Raw genomic sequence first — 26,059 nt, 5'->3', positions numbered from 1 at the left:
CATTGGTAATAATTTTCCAAAACTCCCTGGACTCGGCAAAGGTCCCGGCAGACTGGAAAACTGCAAATGTAACACCCTTATTTAAAAAGGGCAGTAGACAGAAGGCTGGAAACTATAGACCGGTTAGCCTAATATCTGTGGTAGGTAAAATTTTGGAGTCCATTATTAAGGAGACAGTAACAGGACATTTGGATAATCATAATTTAATAGGACAAAGTCAGCATGGTTTTATGAAGGGGAAGTCATGTTTGACAAATTTGCTGGAGTTCTTTGAGGAAGTAACGTATAGGGTGGATAAAGGGGAACCAGTGGACGTAGTGTATTTAGACTTCCAAAAGGCATTTGACAAGGTGCCACACAAAAGATTATTGCTTAAGATAAAAAATCACGGGATTGGGGTAATATTCTGGCATGGATAGAGGATTGGCTATCTAACAGAAGGCAGAGAGTTGGGATAAATGGTTCATTCTCAGACTGGCAATCAGTAACTAGTGGTGTTCCGCAGGGGTCAGTGCTGGGTCCCCAACTCTTTACAATCTATATTAACGATTTGGAGGAGGAGACCGAGTGTAACATATCAAAGTTTGCAGATGATACTAAGATGGGAGGGATAGTAGTGAGTGAGGAGGACATAAAAAACCTGCAAGGGGACATAGACAGGCTAAGTAAGTGGGCAGAGATTTGGCAGATGGAATACAATACTGGAAAGTGTGAGGTTATGCACTTTGGCAGGAAAAATCGTAGAGCAAGTTATTATCTTAATGGCAAGAAACTGGAAAGTACTGAAGTACAAAGGGATCTGGGGGTCCTGGTGCACAAAACTCAAAAGGTTAGTATGCAGGTGCAGCAAGTGATTAAGAAGGCCAATGGAATGTTGGCTTTCATTGCTAGGGGGATAGAATAAAAAAATAGGGAGGTATTGCTTCAGTTGTACAAGGTATTGGTCAGACCGCACCTGGAATACTGCGTACAGTTTTGGTGTCCATACTTAAGAAAGGACATACTTGCTCTCGAGTCAGTACAAAGAAGGTTCACTCGGTTAATCCCGGGGATGAGGGGATGGACATATGAGGAGAGGTTGAGTAGATTGGGACTCTACTCATTGGAGTTCAGAAGAATGAGAGGCGATCTTATTGAAACATATAAGATTGTGAAGGGGTTGGATCGGGTGGATGCGGGGAAGATGTTCCCGATGATGGGTGAAACTAGAACTAGGGGGCATAGTCTTAGAATAAGGGGCTGCTCTTTCAAAACTGAGATGAGGAGGAACTACTTCACTCACAGGGTGGTAGGTCCATGGAATATGCTGCCCCAAAAAGCTGTAGAAGCTACATCATTACATAAATTTAAAACAGAAATAGACAGTTTCCTAGAAGTAAAGGGAATTAAAGGTTACAGGGAGCGGGCAGGAATTTGGACATGAGTCTAGGTTCGGATCGGTCATGGCCGTGTGGGTAGCGGAGCGGGCCCAGGGGCCGTGTAGCCTGATCCTGCTCCTATTTCGTGTGTCTAATTCTGTTAGATTCAGGAGACGGTTCTGTGATAGTGGATTGGCGGTTAGGATCAGATCAGCCATGATCTTATTGAATGGCGGAGCAGGCTCGAGGGGCCGATTGGCCTACTCCTGCTCCTATTTCTTATGTTTCTTATGTTCACTCCCACTCTGATCTCTCTGTCCTCAGCCTATTACATTGTTCCAATGAAGCTCAACGTAAGCTCGAGGAACAGCACCTCATCTTTCGATTAGGCACTTTACAGCTTTCCGGACTCAATATCAAGTCCAACAATTTCAGATAATAATCCCTGCCCCCATTTTTCATGCTGTATGATTTTGCCATTCCCATTTGCAACATTTTCACAGTATGTTCTTTCAATTCCTTCCTCCCCTCCTAAACCCCGCCCCCCCCGTTTCTCTCTCCACAGACACTGCCTGGCCCGCTGAGTATTTCCAGCATTTTCTGTTGTTATTTCAGATTTCCAGCATCCGCAGTATTTTGCTATTGTACGGGATGCAAGCCATCTGGTCCAGGCGACTTGTCCACTCTAAGCATACCCAGCCTTTCTAGTACATCCTATCTATCAATTTTCACCCTTTCCATTGCTTCTACCTTTTCCACTTCTACCGATATTTTGTCAGCATCCACCTCCTTAGTAAACACCGATACAAAGTACTCATTGAGTATTCTAGCCTTGCCCTGCGCCTCTAATCATATATTACCTTCTTTGTCCCAAATAGACCCCACCCTGCTTCTCAGTACCCGCTTACTGTTTACATGCCGGTAGAAGATTTTTGGATTCTCTTTCATGTTAGCTGCCACTCTACTCTCATATTCTCTCTTTGCCAATCTTAATTTCATCTTCACTTCCCCTCTCAACTTTTGGTCTGGTTCTCCCTTGAAGAATTCACGTGACATGCATCATACACCCTCTTTTTTTGTTTCATCATTGTCTCTGTCTCCCTCATCATCCAAGGAGCCCTTGCTTTGGTTCCCTTACCCTTCCCTCTTATTGGAATATACCTAGCCTGTACTTGGAACATCTCCTCCTTAAAGATCACCCATTGTTCCATTACAGTTTTTCCCGTCAATCTTTGGTTCCATTTTGCCCTGGTTAGATCCTTTTGCATCCCGTTGAAGTTAGCCCTATTCCAGTTTAGAAGTTCCACTCCAGATTGTTCCTTGCTCCTCTCCATTGCTAATCTAAATCTTATGATACGATGATCACTCATACCAAAGTGTTCTCCCACAGACACTTGATCGACCTGGCCCACCTCATTCCCCAGCACCAGATCCAGCAATACCTCCTTCCTAGTTGGGCCAAGAACATACTGGTCAAGGAAATTTTCCTGAACATATTTCAGAAATTCCTCCCCCTCCTTTCCCTTTACCCTAGCATTATCCCAATTGATATTTGGGTAATTAAAGTCCCTCAATATCACCGCTCTATAGCTCTTGCATATCTCTGCAATTTCACTACAGATTTGCTCCTCTACCTCCCTCTCACTATTTGGAGGCCTATAGAATACCCGCAATAGCGTGATCATACCCTTTTTACTCCTCAATTCTAACCAAATGGATTCTGTCCTTGTCCCCTCAAGAATATCCTCCGTTTTCAACACTACAATGTCTTCCTTAATCAGCACTGCCACCCCACCTCCCTTTTTTCCTTCCCTATCTTTTCTGAACATCTTGTACTCTTGAAAATTAAGTTTCCACTATTGCCACATCATATTGCCACATGGCTAATTGTGCTTGTAGCTCACCAATCTTATTCACCACACTTTGTCAAATCAAATCAAATCAACTTTTATTGTCATTGTTAGTGCACAAGTGCAGTACAACGAAATGTAGGCTTGCGGCTCCCGAGAGTGTACTGGAAGCGCCCCGCATCCCTCTTGGGGCGCTGTGAGTCAATATTGCGGCATTATGTGCCGCAGCGCCACATGCTGCGGCACGTCATGCCGCAGTATTACAGGCCTTCTTCCCCTTCTTAAAGGGGAGGGGCCTTGTGCAGCGCGACCTGGGGCCCAGCTGGGCCCCCGGGGATCGGGAGCGCAGGCAAAAGAGCCCGGCACTCAAGAGAAGTGCCGGGCTCTTGGAGCGCAGCCAGCACTCCACGGGGGGGGCATTTCAGGAGGTCTGGGACGGGAGCGCAGGCAGGTGCTGGCAGGCGGCCAGCAACAAAAATGGCTACCCGCACCTTGCCTTTAAATTGCGCCTCCCCGGCCACAGGTACGCCCCCCTGACCCCGTCGGACATAGCGTCCGGCGGTAAGTCGGGGGCGCTCCTGAAGATCGTGGCTGGGGTGTGAGCAGGGCGCTGCACACGCTAATGACGTCATCACCAGTGGCGCAGTGCCGCAGGGCGCTACCGGTTAGCGCCACCACTAACCTCCCGCTGAATTTTGCGGGAGGCGTGGGCAGTGCCGCGCCCGGGCACTAGTTGGTTTGCGTCCCATTAGCGCCCTCTTAAGGCGCCAACGGGAGGCGCAACCAACTGAATTTTTCCCCCTCACTCTTTTATGCACCTTATTCCTCCTTTCTACTCCTATATGCTGGTGCAATCCCCCTGCCAAGCTAGTTTAAACCCTCCCCAACAGCACTAATAAACCTCCTCATGAGAATATTGGTCCCAGCTCCATTGAGGTGTAACCTGTCCGGCTTGTACAGGTCCCACCTTCCCCAGAAACGGTCCCAATGCCTCAGGAATCTAAAGCCCTCCCTTCTGCACCATCTCTCCAGCCATGCATTCACCTGTTCTATCCTCCTATTCCTGTACTCACTAGCACATGGCACCAGGAGTAATCCGGAGATTACTAACTTTGAGGTCCTGCTTTTTAATCTCTTTCCTAGCTCCCTATAGTCTGCCTGCAGGACCTCATCCCTCTTGCTGCCTATGTCGTTGGTACCGATATGGACAATGAACTCTGGCTGTTCACCCTCCCCCCTCAGAGTGTCCTCCAGCCACTCAGTGACATCCTTGACCCTGACACCAGGGAGGCAACATGCTGTAGTGATCAATAGCATGTCATTCTATAGTGGACACTAGGTGGCGCTGTAGAGCTGTATATAGCTGTATGTATAAGACTACACTACCCAGCTATATATTATATTAAGATTACATTACCCATGAGGCTAGGCTACCCACAAGGCAGCAGTCAAGATGGAAGCCTCTACAAGATGCTGTACAAGTCCACATGTGCTCAATAAAAGTAGCTAGCAAAAGCTAGCTGTGTTCATAATAAGAATGTCTATTTATTAATGAACATAACACATACCCATCCTGGAATCACGACTGTGTCCACAGAAACACCTATCTGTTCCCCTAACTAATGAATCCGCTATCACTATTGCTCTTCCACTCTTATTCCTCCCCCCCTGTGCAGCTGAGCCTCTTGTGGTGCCATGGCCTTGGCTCTGGCTGCTCTCCCCAGAGGAGCCATCACCCCCACCAGTTTCCAGAACTGTAAGCTGGTTAGTGAGCGAGATGAACTCTGGGGATTCCTGCCCTACCTGCCTGGTCCTCCTTCTCTGCCTGGCTTGTGCTTGTGCTGCAATGGAAGCTGAGACTTCGGCCATCAGACGCTGCATGATGGTTGGATCCACAAATGCGCTAATGGATTTGCCCACCCCTTCCATGCTGGAAAGAAATGGGCTCCAAGCTCGGCGCAAAGCCCTGTGCAAGGTTGGTGCCGGACTCCTCCATGCTCCTTGATATTGCGCTCAGCTTTCTGACAGGCCTGACAATGCACCAAATATTTCGTTGTGTATACCCATCAGCCTTCATCTCAACAGGCACAGGATGCCAGTGCATCACGATCCCCGCGCCCGTTTTCAGGGGCAAACGAATTGCTAGGCCCTGGATTTTCCTGCTTAAAGAGATATCTTGAGTTCAGCTCATTACCACCTTGATGCTTTCTTGGACACATAATTTTGGGATAAATTTTTGTACAGATCAATATGAGGACTTGAACTGCTGGGTAATAATACATGTTTCAACTTCTAGCACTTGGGCCTGTTGTGTATGTAACCGTTTACCTTTAAGGGAACTATAGAATGTGACCGTTCGCCTTTAAGAGCACTACTTCAGGGTGGCACTATTTATTGGCTCATGTATACTGTAATACCGATAGTGACCACACCAGTATATAAGGGTTGTGATACGTTAACTAGGGCAGAAATCGCACAGACCTCTGAATAGTAAAGACCTGTTTTGTTTGTACTTCTAAAGTCTCTGAAGTTATTTACTGCACAACCTACAGACTTTACAGTGGCGACGAGTCCGATCGTACCCTGCGGCAAGACTAACCAGTAGCAGAGAGCTTCAAAAAGAAAACACGAGGCTCCGTCTACTAAAAGTATAGTACTTACTGGATGCTGGAAGATTAACAGCAAAGCTGCGGCAGCAACAGGCACAGATTACCCTGCTACCACATCTTGAGCGAGCCAATCAGCCTAAAACAAGGCAGCCGAAGAGACTGTGAGTAGTTAAAACAAATAAAAAAAAATTTAAAACGGGGTAGAAGTATTTGGAGGAGAAGGGCAAAGCATTCGGGTCCAACGGCGTCGGGTGACAGCCGGACCGCGGGCAATGTGAGAAGCCGTGCAGCAACCGCTGCCACGAAGCGCTGAGCCTGCGAGTAGGCGCGGGAGTGTCAGAGCCGAGAGCCGCGCGAGCGGGGGAGCCAGAGCCGAGCGGGAGGCGTTGCAAGCCAGCGATCGCATCTCCAGATAAGGGCCGAGAGCCGCGAGAGCGATCGGATCTACAGATAAGGGCCGGCAGCCGCTTCGCGATCCAGCGATCGCATTATAGATAAGGACCGCACTCGGGCTGACAGACGGCGTCGGGGGACCGGGTGAAGACCGCCAAGCGCGGGAAAACCGCCATTGAAGTGGGCGGGGAGAGCGAGAAGCGCGGGAAAGCCGCCATTTTTCGGGGAAAACCGCTGAAGAAGAAGGAAGAAGCGGGAAACCGCCATCTTGGAAATTATTAAGAATTTCAGAAAAGTAATAAGATTTTTCAGAAAGGCTGGTGTGTTCTCAAGAAGAGAGAAGAAAATTAATAATAAGTAAAGTAATACTTGTACTGTTCTCAAAAAGAGAAGATGCCTAAGCGAGGAAATATTAATGACTTTAATGCAGAAATAGAAGACTGGGCCACGTATGTGGAACGCATAGAAATATATTGCGTAGCCAACGAAATTGAGGATGACAACAAGGCAATAACTTTGTTAAATTCGATGGGAGCAAAAACATACGGGCTTTTGAAACATCTAATAGCACCAGTTAAACCAGTGGACCAGACCTTCGAAGAGATCGTAACAGTGTTGAAGGATCACTTGAACCCCACACCGTTGATGCTGGCTGAACGATTTAAATTTTACGCCAGAACCCAGAGGCAAGATGAAAGCAATGCGGAATACTTAGTCGAACTGCGTAAGCTAGCGAAATACTGCCAGTTTGGAGGGAATTTGACAGAGGCGCTGCGGGACAAGTTCGTATGCGGCTTGGCCAAAGAAGGAACGCAGAAGCGACTTCTGGAAGAAAACGACCTCACACTGGACAGGGCTGTCCTCATAGCTTCATCGCACGAAGCCGCAGCGAAAGGGACGGCGGAAATGCAGCTAAAGGCGGCGGCACTCGGGGTGGACCAAATTACAACAAGCACTCCCAAATGCTACCGTTGTGGAAAGACAACGCACGACCAGAATCAGTGCTGGTTTAAGAACCAAGAGTGCAGGAAATGTGGCAAACTGGGTCACATCGCGAAGGTATGCAGGTCCGGAAAGAAGACCAACAAGCAAAGGAAGCCACCACCACAAGGAAAGTACAACAAGGTGCATCAGGTGGCTGAAAAGAGTTCAGACGAACAAAATTCAGACTCAGACCCAAACAGCCAGGAGCTGGATAGTCTGAGAATCCACCATGTGGGTAAAGTAACTGATCTACAGTTGATCTGGGTCACACTAAAAATAGCGGGAGTCCAAGTACGAATGGAGCTGGACACGGGATCAGCTGTATCCGTCATCAACCAAAAGGACTATCACCGGCTATTCTCTCACATACCCTTAAGAAATACCAAATTCGTATTACAGACATACACGGGGCATCATGTATACCCCCTGGGAAAAATACGAGTCAAGGTGAGAGATAGGGGTAAAGAACACCCACGAATGTATCTGTACGTACTACCTGAGGGAGGACCACCACTTCTGGGACGGGAGTGGATCAAGAAAATAGACATGGAATGGCACTACCGACAAGCAATGACGAGTGAGGACTCGGTGCAGACAAGCAGCTCAGACTCCGAGCCGGAAGACGATAAGTCCAGCTTATGTATGAAAAACAAGATTAACATGAACTCACGGACTAAGGTTGGGAAATCGATGGCGTGCATAAAGACAGAGAATTCTGCGTCTGTTCAAGCTACAGACAGATGCATTACGGAGGAACACCGGGCTAGAACTCAACGTTATGTCAAAGTACAACGACATGTCAAAGTACAACGGCAATTAGAACAGTTGAGTGCCCGTCTCCTACAAGAGATGGAAAAGGTGAAAAAGTTCTGGGACACCGAATGGGAGTCCCTGGAAAGACAACAGAGACAGCTCGCTCAAGCAGAGAGCGACCATAGAGCCATCGTGGCCAAGTACCAATCACATCTCCCTGAGGCTGTTCAGGAACTAGAATATACACAGAACGATCCAAAGGAAGAGGAATCTTCAGGAAGTCAGGATGGTATTCCAGTTCACCTCTACGACTTGTTGCAAGCAGAGTGTAACGAGTTGAAAGAACAGTATGAACAGGCTCGGACTACAATCCTGGAAGGGGTTAACTTGGCAACTTCCGAAAAGCTCGTGTTAGTGAAAGAACATGAACGACTAAAGGTTGACCATAAGCAAGAATTACAAAGTCTGCAGGAAATGTTTGATGAGCTTCAGGCCAAGGCTGACTCATCGTTAGGGATTCAATCCATAGGAAAAAAATTAGTGGTGGAAGACATACCAGAACAGGGAATACAGGATGTCCAAGAACTCGTTAAATTATTAAAGGAAACACAAAATAAATATGAAGCGGCAATGGCCGAGGTCCAACGACTTGAAGAACAGATGCAACTGGAAATCTTCTCAGTGGAAGAAAAGGGAACTGTAAGAAACACAGAGACCGTAAGAATGGGCCATGAACATGAGCTTAAATCGTCAGAGGAGAAGGGTTTGGAGCTCTCAAAAGTTATTGAAATAGCCGAGGTTGCAACACAGACTGAGAAGATGGCAGCAGAGCAACCCTTAGATACCAAAAGTACGCTGACTCATGTCAAGGTTGAACAACAGAACGCTGAAACAACTGCTCCGGTAGAGGGATTGAATAGTCCGATCAATCAATCTCCAAAGGAAGTTGAAGTATTAAAATCACAAATGAGGTCATTAGTAAACAACTTGCTGAAAGCCCAGAAAAAGTTAGAGGAAGCGGAACACGTGAAGAAGTCTCTTCAGGAAAGATGTCTGGATTTGGAACAAAAGCTGGCTGACGTCCAGCTGGGTAGGGAGGACATAGAAGACCCTCTCGCTGGCCTAGCTCAGGACGACTCCGAATATTACTATGTCCTGTCCTGCCCAACTTGTAACTTCGACTCCCACCATACAGAAATCATGGAGGAGCACCGAAAGTCTACGGAACATCGGGAGAAGGTGGCTCTACTACGGAAAAAGGAGGAAGAGAAGGAGGAACTGCGCATGCAGCTGGCAGCTGACAGTGGAGCCCAGAGAGTCTCCGAGAAGCAGAAAAGGAAAAGTCGAAACAGAAGATGACCCATCTGAACCATGATTACCTCTACCAGATCACACACGTGGTCCCTCCGAACGGAGCCAATTCAGTTCGGAAGTTCAAACTGTTAAACCCATGGAAGGACTATTGAATGAGTCACTCCAGCAATGTGAACCGACTACACCACAGAGATTGAATCTATGAACTGTTTTCCACAGAGACTGAATCTGTGATCTGTTTTGACATGAAGTTATATATGTTATTATGTTATGTTAAACATGAAGTTATATGACGTTGACTCCATCGAGAGTATATCTGTAAATTGTTATATGACGTTGACTCCATCGAGAGTATATCTGCAACCTGTTTATATAAAATTGAAGATTGTATGTTTAACGGGATTCTGTAAGTAATAAGCTAGGAAGGGAGGAGTGTTGTGTATGTAACCGTTTACCTTTAAGGGAACTATAGAATGTGACCGTTCGCCTTTAAGAGCACTACTTCAGGGTGGCACTATTTATTGGCTCATGTATACTGTAATACCGATAGTGACCACACCAGTATATAAGGGTTGTGATACGTTAACTAGGGCAGAAATCGCACAGACCTCTGAATAGTAAAGACCTGTTTTGTTTGTACTTCTAAAGTCTCTGAAGTTATTTACTGCACAACCTACAGACTTTACAGGGCCAACACTAAGCACTCGCAAACCAAGCATAGCACACCCCAGATGTAGAGTAAAGCTTTCTACTCTATCCCAACATTGTAATAAAAAGGAAACGGTCAAGGAGATTTCACAATCTATTTTTAAAAGTGATATATTTCCACTTTGTTTGAAAGTAACAGGACAGTTAACTTCACTATAGTACCCTTTAAATATAAGACAAATAAAAATCTAATAAAAATATAATTTCTTCAAGAAATGTCAAATAAGTTTGATTAATATGTTATACTGAGACTGCTGGGTCAGGAGCTAAGACATTTTAGAATATCAATAAATATACTTAACAGCATAATAAAAGTTCGGTTCAACCTCCTCCCCACCCCATCACTATTGACAGCCCAGGATTTTACTGCAGATATTGGAAATTTGAAACATCAACAACAACTTGTACTTATATATCGCCTTTAACATAGTAAAACTTCCCAAGGCATTTCACAGGAGCGTAATCAAACAAAATTTAACACCGAGCCACAGAAGGAGATATTAGGACAGATGACCAAAAGCTTGGTCAAAGAGGTAGTTTTAAGGAGCATCTTAAAGGAGGAGAGATAGAGAGTTGGAAAGGTTTAGGGAGGGAATTCCAGAGCTTAGGGCCTAAGCAGCTGAAGGCCAATGGTGAAAGAAAAACAGAAAATATTGGAAACACACAGCATTTGTGGAGAGAATAGACAAGTTAATGCTTTAGGTGCAGACCTTCCTTCAAAACTGAAAAATATCCACTCATGATTCCTCTCTGAATTTGTCTATATTTTATATTTGTATGTTTATATTTTCCCTCTTCCCTTCATTTCTGTGTATTAATATGCCTGCCTGGTATGGTTCAGTCTTGAGGTAGGGTCTGTGCCGTTCTCTCCACAGGTGCGGACTGATCTGCTGTGTGCTGCCAGCATTGTCTGTTTCTGTTTCAGGATTTAATGTGTGCTGTTAGCTGGGGATTGGGCAGCATGGGGCATGGGTAAAATGAATACACAAGGCCCATTCATCCATCTATAAAAATGCTTTGATTTCTCGTGTCACAACCAAGCCTATGTCTACTGAAAAAAATAGCACATGAATAGAAGGGAGAAAAAATAAATAAAACAATGCCATTTGAACCTGCCAGCAGATGAACAATCATTTCCCCTTCATATATCCCTCTACAGGAAACTTTTTTTTATCCGGCACGGACAGGACCGACGTGGTGCCGGTTCATCAAAAATTCCGGATAACCAAACACTATAGTAAAAGATACGGAGCTGAGAGCTCCGTATAAAGCAACAAACCCTGTTGCAGCTTCAAAACAATGGCCACAAGTTGCAAGCGTCTCTGTAGCTTAGCAACAGCTGCAGCCACGCCCTTGCACAGCAACACATGGAGGAAGGCAAGTAATAAAAGTTACCTGAACCTACTCCTGAATTTTGCCGGTTAACCGAGATTTCCGGTTATTTAGGTGCCGGTAAATCGAAAGTTTCCTGTAGTATGTTTGCTCACTCACAAACTAGATGCTTGCCATTCATAGCCTCATTGTGGATGTATCTATTGACATGCTAGTTTCTGGGCAGCAAATCCCTTCCACTTAAAGAAGCCTCCCGCGTGGCTTTCTACCAACCTCGCCCAAACCACCATGGCAGTGGTGTGGCCTTCATCACCAAATCTCATCTTAGCCTTTCTCCCTCCTATTTTGTCAGCAGCTTCTCCTTTGAACAGCTCATTCTCTTCCATCCCATCTTTCCTTTAAAAACCTCGTCATGTTCTGTCCCTCCAAGTGCTGAGTCAACTTTTACATAGGATTACATAGGATATACGGCACAGAAACAGACCATTCGGCCCAACCAGTCCATGCCGACATTTATGCTCCACTCGAGCCTCCTCCTGTCTTTCCTCATCTAACTATCAGCATAACCACCTTTTAATGGCACAGTTTTAAAGAGTGTGCAGGGACAGAGGGACATGGGAGTTAATGTGCATTGGTCCCTGAATGTGGCAGGACATATTGAGAGAGTGGTTAACAAAGCATATGGGATCTTGGGCTTCATAAATAGAGGTATTGAGTACAAAAGTAGAGAAGTTATGCTGAACCTTTATAAAGCGCTGGTTAGGCCACAACTGGAGTATTGCGTCCAGTTCTGGTCTTCACACTTTAGGAAGGATGTGAAGGCACTTGAGAGGGTGCAGAGGAGATTTACCAGAATGGCTCCGGGGATGGGGGATCTTAGCTACAAGGACAGGTTGGAGAAGCTGGATTTGTTTTCATTAGAGCAAAGGAGGTTGAGGGGTGATTTGATAGAGGTGTACAAGATTATGACGGGTTTGGATAGGCTAGACGGGGAAAGGCTGTTCTCACTAGTTGATGGTACAAGGACTAGGGGACACAGATTTAAGGTTTTGGACAAGAGATACAGGGGGGTCGTGAGGAAAAACTTTTTTACAAAACGAGAGGTGATGACCTGGAATTCGCTGTCAACGGAAGTGGTGGAAGCACAGACACTCAATGTTTTCAAGGGGAGACTGGATAGGCACTTGAGGGAAATAAACTTGCAGGGCTATGGGGATAGAGCGGGGGAATGGGACTGACTGGATTGCTCTACAGAGAGCCGGCACGGACTCGATGGGCGAATGGCCTCCTTCTGTGCCGTTATGACTCTATGGGGGCGATTTTGCCAATGGGGGCGCGTTGGAGGCGGGACTGCTGCTTGTCGGGTCGTTGTCCTGCCACTATCGGCTTGTGGCCAACCCACGCTATTTTCCCTTGATTGACCTCGTTAAGCCCGCCCAACTTGTCATTCACCTCACATACTTAACTCTCCACACTTGCACCCATCACTTACCTTCACAGCCCACTTTTGTACCCCTCCGACCCCCGCAGACCCACTGCTCGCCTCGGTGACCCTGGCAGGGTTTCCCGACACCAGGAAGCCCGCGTCTCTGGTGGAAAAATGGGGAAAATCCTCTTAACTGCCTATTAACTACCTGTTAACAGGCAGTTAAGTGGCTGTAATCCCCTTCACGCCTCCAGGATTCGGGACCCAACGCGGGTCGGCTACCCGCCTCCTGGGAAGATGGCACGGGGGTGGGATACGCACCCACCCCCAGATTCTGACATTTTCCCGGCAGTCCCACCTCCATACCTGTCTCCCCAGGGCTGGCAAGATCATGCCCTTGGACTCTATGAACCCTCTATTCCCTTCTCCCTCATATGCTTATCTAACCGCCCCTTAAATGCATCTATTCTATTCGCTTCAACCACTCCCTGTGGTAGCGAGTTCCGAATTCTCACCACTCTCTCGGCAAAGAAGTTTCTTCTGAATTCCCTATTGGATTTCTTGGTGACTATCTTATATTGATGGCCTCTAGTTATTCTCTTCCCCACAAGTAGAAACATTCTCTCTGTATCCACTCTATCAAAACCTTTCCTAATTTTAAAGGCCTCTTTTAGGTCACCCCTCAGCCTTCTCTTTTCAAGAGAAAAGAGACCCAGCCTGTTCATCCTTTCCTGATAGGTATACCCTTGCATTTCTGGTATTATCCTTGTAAATCTTCTCTGCACCTTCTCCATTGCCTCTATATCCTTTTTATAATATGGCGACCAGAACTGTATGCAGTACTCCAAGTGTGGTCTAACCAAGGTTCGATACAGGTTTAGCATAATTTCCCTACTTTTCAATTCTATCCCTCTAGAAAGAAACCCTAGTGCTTGGTTTGCTTTTTTCATGGCCTTGCTAACCTGTGTCACTACTTTTAGTGATTTGTGTATTTGTACTCCAAGATCCCTTTGTTCCTCTACCCCACCTAGACTCGCACCCTCCAAGTAATAAGTGACCTCCCAGTTCTTCCTACCAAAATGTAATACCTCACATTTATGTGTTGAAATTCATTTGCCAATTATATGCTCATTCTGCAAGTTTATTAATGTCTTCCTGTAATTTGTTGCAGTCCTCCTCGGTATTGACTATTCCCCCAATTTGGTGTCATCCGCAACTTTAGAAATTGTGTTTTTGATTCCAAAGTCTAAATCGTTAATATAAATTGTGAACAGCAGTGGTCCCAGCACTGATCCTTGTGGAACGTCACTACCCACCTTCTGCCACTGTGAATAGCTACCATTTACTCCCACTCTCTGCATTCTGTCCTGAAGCCAGCCAGCAATCCATTCTGCTACTTGTCCCCTGACTCCGCATTCTCTGACCTTATTCATTAGTCTATTATGTGGTACCTTATCGAAGGCCTTTTGAAAATATAGATAAATTACATCTACTGTATTACCATTGTCGACTCTCTCTGTTACCTCTTTAAAAAATTCAATGAGGTAGGTCAGGCAAGACTTTCCCTTTTGAAATCCACGCTGACTACTCAGTATTATATTTTTGCTTTCTAGATATTCTTCTATTTTCTCCTTTAGTAGGGATTCCATTAATTTTTCTGTCACCGATGTTAAGCTGACTGGTCTATAATTCCCTAGACATGTTCTATCTCCCTTCTGAAATATAGGTATTACATTAGCTATCTGTCAGTCCTCTGGCATTACACCCTGTTCTAACAAATTATTAAATATGTGTAGTAATGCCTCCGCTATCTCTTCCTTAGATTCTTTTAAAATGCGTGGATGTAATCCATCCACACCAGGGGTTTTATCCTCTTTGAGTTTCATTAGTTTATTTAATATATCTCCTCCTTTTATTTTAAATGCCGTCACTAATCTCATCATTCGATGTCATGTCCACCTGTTCTATCTTTTTGGTAAATACTGAAGCACGGTAATTATTTAATATTTCTGCCATCTCTCTATCGCTGCCTGTGGTATTATTCTGTCTATATCTTATTGGTCCTATTCCCATCCCGACCTTCCATTTTTTATTTATGTGCCTGTAAAATATTTTACTATTTTGTTTTTTGTTCCTTGATAATTTAATTTCATAGTTCTTCTTTGCCTTCCTAATTGTTTTTCTTTTTATTTCTCTCCTAATCTCTTCATATTCTCTCTTATCATGCTCTCCCCTGCTGTCCATGTACTTAATGTATGCCTCTTTCCTTACCCTCAATTTTTCCCTTATGGCTTTATTCATCCATGGTGTCGCATTAGTGTTTAGCTTGTTCTTGTTTTTTTAATGGAATATATTTTTCCTGCACTCTGCTGAACACCATTTTAAATGTTTCCCAGTGCTGTTCTATGTCATTGTTTGTCAATACTGTTGTCCATTTTATTTTCCCAAGTTCTATTATCAGCCCCTCAAAAATCATCCTTTCTCCAATCTATTACCCTGGTCTTCGTCATACTTATGTCCTTCTCAATTATTATCTTAAAGTGTATTATATTATGGTCACTATTGCCTGGATGTTCCCCTACTTTTACTTTTCTTATCTGCTCTGAAGAGAAAAAGATTGGTGAAGTCAAGCATAGGTCTCTTGCAGCCAGAATCAGGGGAATTTATTGTGGGGAACAAAGAAATGGCAGACCAATTAAATACATACTTTGGTTCTGTTTTCACAAAGGAGGACACAAATAACCTCCCAGAGATGTCGGGGAACATAGGGTCTAATGAGAGGGAGGAACTGAATGAAATCAGTATTTGTAGGGAAATGGTATTAGGGAAATTGACGGGATTGAAGGCCGATAAATCCCCAGGGCCTGATAATCTACATCCTAGGGTACTTAAGGAAGTGGCCCTAGAAATAGTAGATGCATTGTTGGTTATCTTCCAAAATTCTATAGATTTTGGAACAGTTCCCATGGATTGGAGGGTAGCTAATGTTACCCCACTATTCAAAAAAGGTGGTGGAGAGAAAATGGGGAATTGTAGACCGGTAAGCCTGACATCGGTAGTGGGGAAAATGCTAGAGTCCATTATAAAAGATGCAATAGCAGAGCACTTGGGAAACAGTGACAGGATCGGAAAAGTCAACATGGATTTACAAAAGGTAAATCATGCTTGACTAATCTACTAGAATTTTTTGAGGATGTAACTGGTAGAATAGATAAGGGAGAACCAGTGGATGTGGTGTATTTGGACTTTCAGAAGGCTTTCGATAAGGTCCCGCATAAGAGATTAGCGTGTAAAGTTAAGGCACATGGGATTGGGGGTAAGGTACTGACCTGGATAGAGAACGGGTTGGCAGATAGGAAGCAAAGAGTTGGAATAAACTGGTCTTCTTCCAAGTGGCAGGCAGTGACTAGTGGGGTACCGCAGGGATCGGTCCTTGGACCCCAGCTATTCACAATATATATTAATGATCTAGATGAGGGAACTAGATGTAATATCTTCAAGTTTGCAGACGACACAAAGCTGGGTGGGCGTGTGTGCTGTGAAGAGGATGCCGAGAAACTCCAGTATGATTTGGGCAGGTTAGGTGATTGGGCAGATGCATGGCAGATGCAGTATAATGTGAATAAATGTGAGATTATCCACTTTGGTGGCATGAACAGGAAGGCAGATTATTATCTGAACAGCAATAGATTGGGAGAAGGGGAAGTGCAGCGAGACCTGGGTGTCCTTGTGCACCAGTGGCTGAAGGTAAGCATGCAGGTGCAGCAGGCGGTTAAGAAGGCAATTGGTATGTTGGCCTTCGTAGTGAGAGAGTTCGAGTACAGGAACAAGGATGGCTTGCTGCAGTTGTACAGGGCCTTGGTGAGACCACACCTTGAGTATTGTGTGCAGTTTTGGTCGCCTTATCTGAGGAAGGATGTTCTTGCCATGGAGGGAGTGCAGCGAAGATTCACCAGACTGATACCTGGGATGGCAGGAATGATGTATGAGGAGAGAGTGGGTCGATTGGGCTTATACTCGCTAGAGTTTAGAAGATTGAGAGGGGATCTCATTGAAATTTATAAAATTCTAACAGGACTAGACAGACTAGATGCAGGAAGGATGTTCCTGATGGTGGGGGAGCCAGAACCAGGGGTCACCGTCTAAAGATAAGGGGTAAGCCATTTAGGACAGAGATGAGGAGGAATTTCTTCACCCAGAGAGTGGTGAACCTGTGGAATTCTCTACCACAGAAGGCAGTTGAGGTCAATTCATTAAATATATTCAAGAAGGATTTAGATATATTTCTTAAGGCTAAAGGGATCAAGGGATATGGGGAGAAGGCAGGGACAGGGTACTGAATTTGGATGATCAGCCATGATCTCATTGAATGGTGGAGCAGGCTCGAGGGGCCGAATGGCCTACTCCTGCTCCTATCTTCTATGTTTCTATTCCCCATTATTAGATCCAATAACAAACTTTCTTACCAAGTTGTCCTCCTATTTCTTTTCCCTCTATCTCTGCAAAGTGACTTATCATCAATAATTTGAACCTACACTTCAACTACCCTAGACCCTCCTCTCTGTCTTCACTGCCCTCCTGTCTTCCTTTACTCTCACTCTTCATATTAACTCCCCCACGCATATCCTTGCACAACCCTCCACCTCTCTTCATCCAAGTTCTCTTTCACTGACCAGGCAACTTCTGATCACTTCCTCATCTCCCTTACTACCCTCCTCCAAACCCATTTTACTCACCATTCTTCCATGGAAAACTCTGTCCCGGCTCAAAAATTCCTAACTCCCTCACTTTTGGTCCACCACCTGTCATCACATCTCTGTTGATGTTAACCTGCATAACCATTCCCTCACCTCTGCTTTCAACACCTTTGTGTCCAGCAAATTGTCTCCCACCCTTATTGTTCCTTCCAATATAGCCCCCACCATCACTCCTTCAAGTAAGAATGGGCTTATATTCGAGTGTACATAGCACACAACAGATCTGGTTTGATCACATCAAACATTAGCATTCTTTAATTTCTTCAGCAAAATACACCTATTAATTCACAGTTATCCAGGAGGAAAAAGACAGCCCTGGGCTCCTTTTTCCCATGACAGCCTCTTTAAATCGCTCTCCCAGCTTCCTCAGGCACCAAATGCAAGGAGCTCACAGATACTTTTGTCTCCTGAATCAAGACCATCCATACAGCTGCCTCCACTGCTTCTCCCACCCCTAATGTTATTTACATTATATAAATACAAGTTATTGTTTCCACCCTGCTCCACTTTCCAGGTTAGAGAGGTGCATTTAATGAAATGTCCACTTTACTTCTTGGTAAAACATCATTTAACTAGGCTTTAAGGTCCAGAAATTCCGCACAACCTCTTATATTCTTCCAATAATCTTTTTAGTTTTATTCATTTTTTTAAAGTCAGGTATTGTTATTAAGTAGCCCTATAACTGTAAGAGCCCAACCCCCACCTCCGCCCCCCCCCCCCACCCCGCCGCCCCCACCCCCCAGGCCACAACACCATGAAGCAAGGTCGCACAAATTCAGATAAATGGTATCCAATGTTAGACCTGCAGGTCTTTCAAGCAGTGTAAATTGGGACCTTTCTATTAAGACTAGCAATAGAATAAAAGCCACGATTCCGTATCAACAACAATTTGCGTTTATATAGCACCTTTAATTTAGCAAACCATCCCAGGTGCTTCACAGATGCGTAATCAGACAAAAGTTGACACTGAAAATTATCCACAGAGTAATTCCCAGGATTTTTTAATTACAAAACTAAACCTACCGTAAACGTATACTCTCGTGAGGCTTGCAGAAATCCTCATCCACTTCATTCTTCCCTCATCATTATTTGGCAGGCTTTTCCATTCTATCACAAAAGACGTCGGTTGGTAATTCAGAGGAAACACGCTCCAAGAAACCATTACACAACTGCTGTTTATCACTGAGGCGTGAAGCGATCGAAGAACGTGCACTGCTGTGATCAAACATTTTTTTTTAATTACAAATGATATGACAGTAAATACAAAGCTCTTATTGCTCAATCATTGAAGTTATTGATTATACAGGTAATAAAATCCATTCATTACTTTACTGTAATCTAATTTTACATAGAACTCTCACTGTGCTATGTAAGGAACATCTATAGTCACAGAGTGGACTATAATATATTGAACCAACCTTTGCTGCTGTCCTTTGACAATATTAGCTTAAAATTCCTTCTAGAAGAACCAATAGAATTGAAAGCAATCACTGAGACACTCTTAATTTCATTAGTCAGAGGAAAGCTGTAACTTGTAACATCTCCAACATGTTCCAGCCAGGTAATGTTTTCTGTTGATTGGTATTTCAATTTAAAACCTTTCACGCTGCACAAGGCTTCACCTTTTGTCAGAGGCTGTATTGAAAACAGAAGATTCTCATTTTGTTGTCAAAAAGATTTCAAATTCATTTTCTATTCATACTATTTGCAATTACAATAACAATATTGATTTAACTGGCAAGTACACTACCTATAAAACCACCAAGGTACAGTACTTCATTCATGGAAATGAAAGGCTAGGGCATCAAATGTTCATTTCACAATGCATAACTGTTTACTCATCTGTGACTGATTGTGTATTTTTTCCAAAAATGCTGTATTTTTCTTATGGTGTGTTTTTCATTTTTTCTTTGTCTCTTTTTCTTTTTGCTTATTAACTAAGTTTCTTGCTTTTATTTCATATTTGTGTTGCTCTCTAATGCATCAATTAACAAATTTATATTGGTTGTTCCTGCTGTGCGTGTATATATTATGGGGGCTAAATTCGGTTGATTTGCGCCTCCCATTAGCGCCATAACGGGGCGCAAATCAACTAGCACCGGGGCGCGGTGCCGCTAACGCCTCCTGCAAAATTCAGTGGGAGCTTAGCAGTGGCGTTAACTGTTAGCGCCATGCAGCACTGCGCCGCCGGCGATGACGTCATCATCGTGCACAGTGCCCCGCTCGCGCCCCGGCTGTAATATTGGGTGGCGCCCCCCCGACTTACCGCCAGACGCTATGTCCGCCGGGGTCGGGGGGCCTATCTGCGGCCGGGGCAGTGCTAGTTAAAAGGGAGGTGGCGGGCGGCCATTTTTGTTGCTGGCCGCCTGCAAGCACCTGCCCCCGTTCCGTTGCTGTCTCCGGCCCCCGTGAAGCCCCCCCGCCCCGCAGGGTGCCAGCTGCTCTCTGTGAGCACGGCACTCCTCGAGTGCCGAGTTCGTTTGCCGGCACTCCTGATCCCTGGTGGCCCAGCTGGGCGCCGGGACGCGCTGTGCCAGGCCCTTCCCCTTTTATAAGGGGAGGAAGGCCTGCAGTACCACAGCACGTAGCACCACAATACTACCTTGCAGTGCCTCAAGAGGGACGTGGGGTGCTTCCAGTAGCGCCCCTCCTCCCTCTCGGGGCGCTACCTGGGAAAATCGGCCGCAGGGGCGCTAACTTTTCTGGGGGGCTACCCAATTTTTACCCCTATATGTTAAACACAACATGTGAAGCAACATTCCATTCCAAAATGTGTTGAAACTCCTGTGTCAGGCTCTTTCTATGGCAAAATCTATTTCAAAAGCGTCAACAATTAGATGTAATACCAGTTGCCCAGTGATGACTCTCGCCTGTTTTTTCCACCTTCCCACTCTAAGTACTGAAATTCCTGAGGTTCACCTGGTGACTCCCCCAAACAGCAGGATTGAGGTAAGGAACATACTGTGATGGGACGAATTGAATTGGCACACTATCTGACCATGACACTGCCTGCTGATGCTTCACTTCACTGCACCGTCATGTCCTGCAGCATATACTTTGTTGATCACTGACATTTTTCAAAAGTAAACTTCCTTACCTTCCAGACCAGAGTGACATTTGTCTGCTTAGTCAAGGGATCACTGTTCATAAATCTCCAAAAATCAGGTCCTGTAATCGGTGCTAAAAGAAAAAAATATTAAAATAGCATTTAGATTTTAATGTGGACAGGAATGACAAGTAATTCTTAAAATATGGTGATGTCTAATCTGAAGATATATGATTGTGGAAATAGAAAAGAATGAATGCAGGAAATGAAATAAACATAGAAAATGCTGATTAGTCCGCATCGGAAAGAGAAAGATAGATTAACATTTCAGGTGTATTATTGTTGCTGTGCTGTATTCTCAGAATGTAATTCAGTCGAACAGAAATTATGACCACAAGCCAGAAGATCTGTATTTCTCCAGTGTATTACCAGCATAGATCACCAGACACAAGGGTATTTCCACCACCCATTCCACAGGACTGCCATGCCAGAAAATGAAGGGCAATTTTTAAAAAATCTATCTTTGTGCTCAAGCAGCAAATGTCAGTGCTGCAAATTGAAACACTTTTCCATTTTATAGCACTCAGTACCTACATCAGGAACTCTCAGGTCAGGGACATTACATGTTAGGCACAGAGTAAAGGTTCCTGCCCACAGGAATGGACTACAGCACAAAACTGTTCCCCATTTCAGCAGTAACTCACAATCGCATTTAAAGAAGCCACAGGATGTGCAGCATGAAGAAAAGAAAAAATGTCATTGTCATTTTTTCTTGTGGTTTTCTGAAGTTAGAACTGAGACACACAGACAGGGGAAAATAGCAGGAGTTTTAGTCTGCACCGAAGGCCTGTTCGAATTTGAGAAATGCTTGATGTTGACACTGGGTGCACAAAATGTGGACTGACATCCCCTCACCTTAATAACCAAAAAGATGACAGAAAAGTTTGGAATTACTTAATAGCAAGACATCAGTCTAGTTACAGACTGTTACCAACGTGAAATACTCTACACACCGAATCATTTCTAACTGAATAGGATGACAGGTTTGTAGGTGTCTCCACCCCCCCATCCCCACCCCCACCAAAATAACAGTAGTCATGTTGCAAACTTGTACTGACCCTTCGAGAACATGAAAATCTGCACATTTTCCCATCATAGAACATCTGCAGTAATTATGTTCTTTGACTTTGTAATGTTAATTATAGAACAGAAATTGGGATAAGCTCCTTCTCATGACTTGGTGGGTAATGTACCAAATGGTGTTGTGGTCAGTAATAAAACCAGCAAAGGCCCAGGCTCCATCACTCATCTATACTGTTAGCTGATCTCAGTCAAGTTAACAGTGGGGATGAGACAATTAGCCTCAGCTAGGGAGGAGAAAAATAGCCAGGGCTCCTACTACTGTTCACTCTCCAGTGACCCCTATCGGAAAGTGTGTACAAATATTGAGCAAGGCCAAGATATCCGTCTTGGTTGCACATTCTGTGAACACTCAAGTGTCTGAGCTCACACATGAAGGGTGGCCACTGTGTGAGTCATTCCAGGGTTGGCAGAACCTGTATAATTGTACCCAAGGATGAGTCACTACCTTCAGCAGAGAAGGGGAGAACATAGAGGAAGGAGGAAACAAAAATGGAGCTAAGGAAATGTGCAATAACACTGAATGTTTCTAGTTTTATGTGGTGGTTTGTAAAAACAAAAGTTGAAAAATATATATTTTTTAAAGTTTAATGGTTTTGATGCACTAAATACAACACTTCACAGAATTATATGAAGAATTTTAGTAGCTGCTGTCATGATGATTAGACTGAGATTACCCTGGATGTCTGCAAGATTTGTGTTCACCAAACTGCTCCATTCACTCTGGTATCCAGGCCCTTCAAACCTCATACAGCGTACCCGAACTACGTACGTAGCACAAGGATTGGCTACTTCAGTGATGACTGATGTTTTATTGACAGCGAATAAAGTCTGCAAAGTAAAACAGTAATGCTGAACAGTATACAAACAATCAGAAAGGAAATATATTTCATCTTTTGGTTCTAATAAACGACGAGTGAATAAGAGAGGTGCAAAAAATTGTTAGTAGATATTGCAACAATAGAAAGAAATAACATATATTCCCCACATCCAAGATTTTTTTAAATATAAAGCATGGTCTCATCAGTTTTCCCTGTAAGATAGCTCCGTGAGTACGTGATCTGCCTTAAGAAAATGCTACTGAGGTCTGCAATTCTGAAGCATTTGAGGTTTGGTCACAACTCTGTGCTGAGTTAGCTGACCACAGCTTGGGGTACCATGGAGACGCTGTAAGTGATCTCAGTAACCCCGAGGTAAAAATGGGGAAGGGGGTGTGGTGCGGGGCAAGAGAGAGGAAAATCAGATAGGATTCCTCCTCCTAATTGCTTTTGAGTGATCCCTGATAGAGAGTGTGTGTCTGTGTTTATGTGTAACACTAGGAGAGGAAAGCATCAGACTTGATTGTGATGGCCCTCATCATAAAATAGCTCTGTCTACACTATGCAGGCTTACAGATGATGAATGGCCACATAATACCGAAGGTGCTGTTGATACCTCTGGGATTTCATTCAAAATCATCCAATGGTGAGGACATAAAAGCAATTAGCAAGAATCCATTTAAAGTTCTTACAACACTGAATATTCTGACAGTAAGTTTATTTTTACAAAGTTAATCATTTACTCTCAAAAACACAATGGCCCGGATTTTACAGGGCCTATGACGGCATATGCTGCCCTGCAAGTTCCGGGTTTCCGCCTATGATGTGCATGCACGAAAACCCGGAACTTGCAATGAGTCAAGTTTCTCCTTGACAGAACATACACATCCGCTATAAATTCACTTTAGCTGGCGCAAGGTTGGGCTATTTTCCCCAACTACTACCCAGCGAATGCCCACCAAACCCTTACGCCTGGTAAAAGCTGGCGTAAGTCCTTCTTTTACCAGCGTAAGGGATAAAATAAATGTTAAAATACATTTTTTTTTAAATGATTTAAACATTCACTTACATTTAAAATTAGTTTAGGTTATTTTTGTCCTGTTTAAAATGTTTACATTTATTTTTCAAAAAATTTAATTTTTATTTTAAGCATTTAATTAAAGAGTATTTTAATTCATTTTGAACCTGTGATTATTTATTTTTATTTCAGTGTTGTGAAATTGTATTTATTAGGTGATTTCTATTATGCTTATGGAGAATTCCATACGTAAATGGAATCTCCATAAGCACAATGGGAGTCCCCCTTTGCCATTGGTTGGGCCGGCCCATGTTACCCCAGGGACGCTTGCGAACTGCCTGCCCCCCTGGGATACGTGAGCCTTTACTCAGGCATACTGCTACAGGCCCAGGGCCGCAAGAGTCCGAAGCTCCGGAGACAGCAGGTAAGCACTGAGTTTTCTTGCGGTTTGGAGGCATACGCGGGTGGCAAGCCTTCGACCGCAATTTCCAAGCCAATGGCCTAGAACTTCGGGTCTCCACGGGTGAGTACGCACGGGGTACTCACCCGTAGGCCCAATGGAAGTGCCGGTTTCCTGCATGCACTGCGCATGCGCAGGAAACCAGCTCTTCCATTCCCCTGAAAGAAGGGGTTCAGAGTTCGAACGCGTGCGCCGGAGAGGCTGCGCGTGCACATCGAACTTACGTTTTTTTTGCAGGTTTTCCCGGGAGGGTAAGTCTGCAGAAGTTAGACATTTAAAAGGCAGTCACAAGGCCTGCTTTTTACAAGGTGAATTAATTAAAATTAAAGCATTTTTTCCACAGGTTTATTATTTTTAAATATTTTAAAGAAAGGTAAGTTTATTTTTAGCCCCGTTAGAAAATAAAATTATTTTTTTCAAAAATTTAAATTATTGTTTAAAATAGTTATTTCATGTAATTTATAGTTTATTATAAAAATATGATTAAAAAAAAAATTATTTGAAGATTTAGTGATGTTTTGGGGCCCGTAGTATTTCTAAGTTTAACAGCCCTTCCTGCCAAACTTATGAATGAAGCATTCCCTGCTCCGATTGGCTCCCCATGGCCCACGTGATCCCAGGGGACACATCAAACTAACTGCGCCCCTGGGCTACGCAAGCACTGCAAGCTTTAACACTAAATAACACCACAATATACAAAGTCCCAGGCCTAGGATCGGAATTGCACGGGGGCCCACAGCACAACGGCCGGCGCGCAAGGTAAGTGCAGGTCAGGGGCTTACACCTGCGGGAAGCCCCCGACCCGAATTTCTGGGCCAATTTGAATGCACTCTATCCAGCTCCTTTATTCAAGTTCCTAAGCAAGGCACCACAGGTAAAGAAGGGGAGGTAACAACAGGTAAAACTCAAGGAGATTAAGGTCTGTGAAATTTTCCCCAACCCGCAAATATATTTAAAGAAAAAAAATAATTGATTAAAATTCCCGAGTGTGAGTTCAAACTGACTCCTTCAACTGGCATAGAAAAACACAAATATGCCATGAACTGTGTAAAAAAAAATCACCATTGTATGTAGAGTATATTAACAACAACAACAACAACTTGTATTTTTTTTATTTGCTTATGGGATCTGGGCGTCGCTGGCAAGGCCAGCATTTATTGCCCATCCCTAGTTGCCCTTGAGAAGGTGGTGGTGAGCTGCCTTCTTGAACCGCTGCAGTCTGTGTGGTGAAGGTACTCCCACAGTGCTGTTAGGTAGGGAGTTCCAGGATTTTGACCCAGCGACAATGAAGGATCGGCGATATACTTCTAAGTCAGAAATAACAACAGAAAATGCTGGAAAAACTCAGCAGGCCAGGCAACATCCGTGGAGAGAAATTAGAGTCAACGTTTCCGGTCAAAACCCTTTGTCAAGACTAAAGTGGCACAGGGAATGAAATAGATTAAGAGGCCAGGCTGGGAGAGAACAAAAGAGAAGAGACATTAAGAGGTATTCAAAACGAGACAAGATGGTGATAGGACTAGTGGAGACAAAAGACAGCTCTAGATTAGGTGTGAAATGCGTTGGCAGAATGGGAGACAGCTGCCATGTGGAAGAGAGAAAAAAAAAAGGAAAGGGGGGGGAAAACCAAAACAAAGGTGTGGATAAAAAAATAAGTGAAAATGTGATAGGGGCCGAGGTTATGATCTGAAATTGTTGAACTCGATATTGAGTCCGGAAGGCTGTAAAGTGCCTAATCGGAAGATGAGGTGCTGTTCCTCGAATTTACGTTGAGCTTCCGTGGAACAATGCAAGAGACCAAGGACGGTGAGGTCCGCGTGGGAATGGGGCGGTGAATTAAAATGACAGGCGACTGGAAGCTCGGGGTCACCCTTACGGACTGAATGGAGGTGTTCCGCAAAGCGGTCACCCAATCTGCGTTTGGTCTCCCCAATGTAGAGGGTTCACTCGGTTGATTCCGGAGATGAGGGGGTTGACTTATGAGGAAAGGTTGAGTAGGTTGGGCCTCTACTCATTGGAATTCAGAAGAATGAGAGGTGATCTTATCGAAACATATAAGATTGTGAAGGGGCTTGATCGGGTGGATGCGGGGA

At 44.3% G+C, this 26,059-nt stretch overlaps 1 protein-coding gene across 4 annotated transcripts in view; it reads right to left on the bottom strand.

Annotated features, from left to right (window-relative positions):
• Nucleotides 1-26,059, bottom strand: part of lepr (leptin receptor) — a 249,473-nt gene that overhangs the window by 49,151 nt on the left and 174,263 nt on the right. For all 4 annotated transcript variants that reach the window (XM_085982710.1, XM_085982712.1, XM_085982709.1 and 1 more), the window contains 4 exons: nucleotides 22,348-22,501; nucleotides 20,582-20,664; nucleotides 18,903-19,119; nucleotides 18,508-18,699 (listed from right to left, as the gene is read on the bottom strand). In XM_085982710.1, the coding sequence (XP_085838836.1) occupies nucleotides 18,508-18,699; nucleotides 18,903-19,119; nucleotides 20,582-20,664; nucleotides 22,348-22,501 (646 nt within the window). The remainder of the gene's footprint in view (nucleotides 1-18,507; nucleotides 18,700-18,902; nucleotides 19,120-20,581; nucleotides 20,665-22,347; nucleotides 22,502-26,059) is intronic.

Source organism: Somniosus microcephalus, chromosome 3 (genome assembly GCF_052327205.1).
Source record: "Somniosus microcephalus isolate GS21.2 chromosome 3, FLI_Smic_1.0, whole genome shotgun sequence".
Lineage (NCBI taxonomy): Eukaryota > Metazoa > Chordata > Chondrichthyes > Squaliformes > Somniosidae > Somniosus > Somniosus microcephalus.
This window is presented reverse-complemented; position numbering and strand designations above follow the sequence as displayed.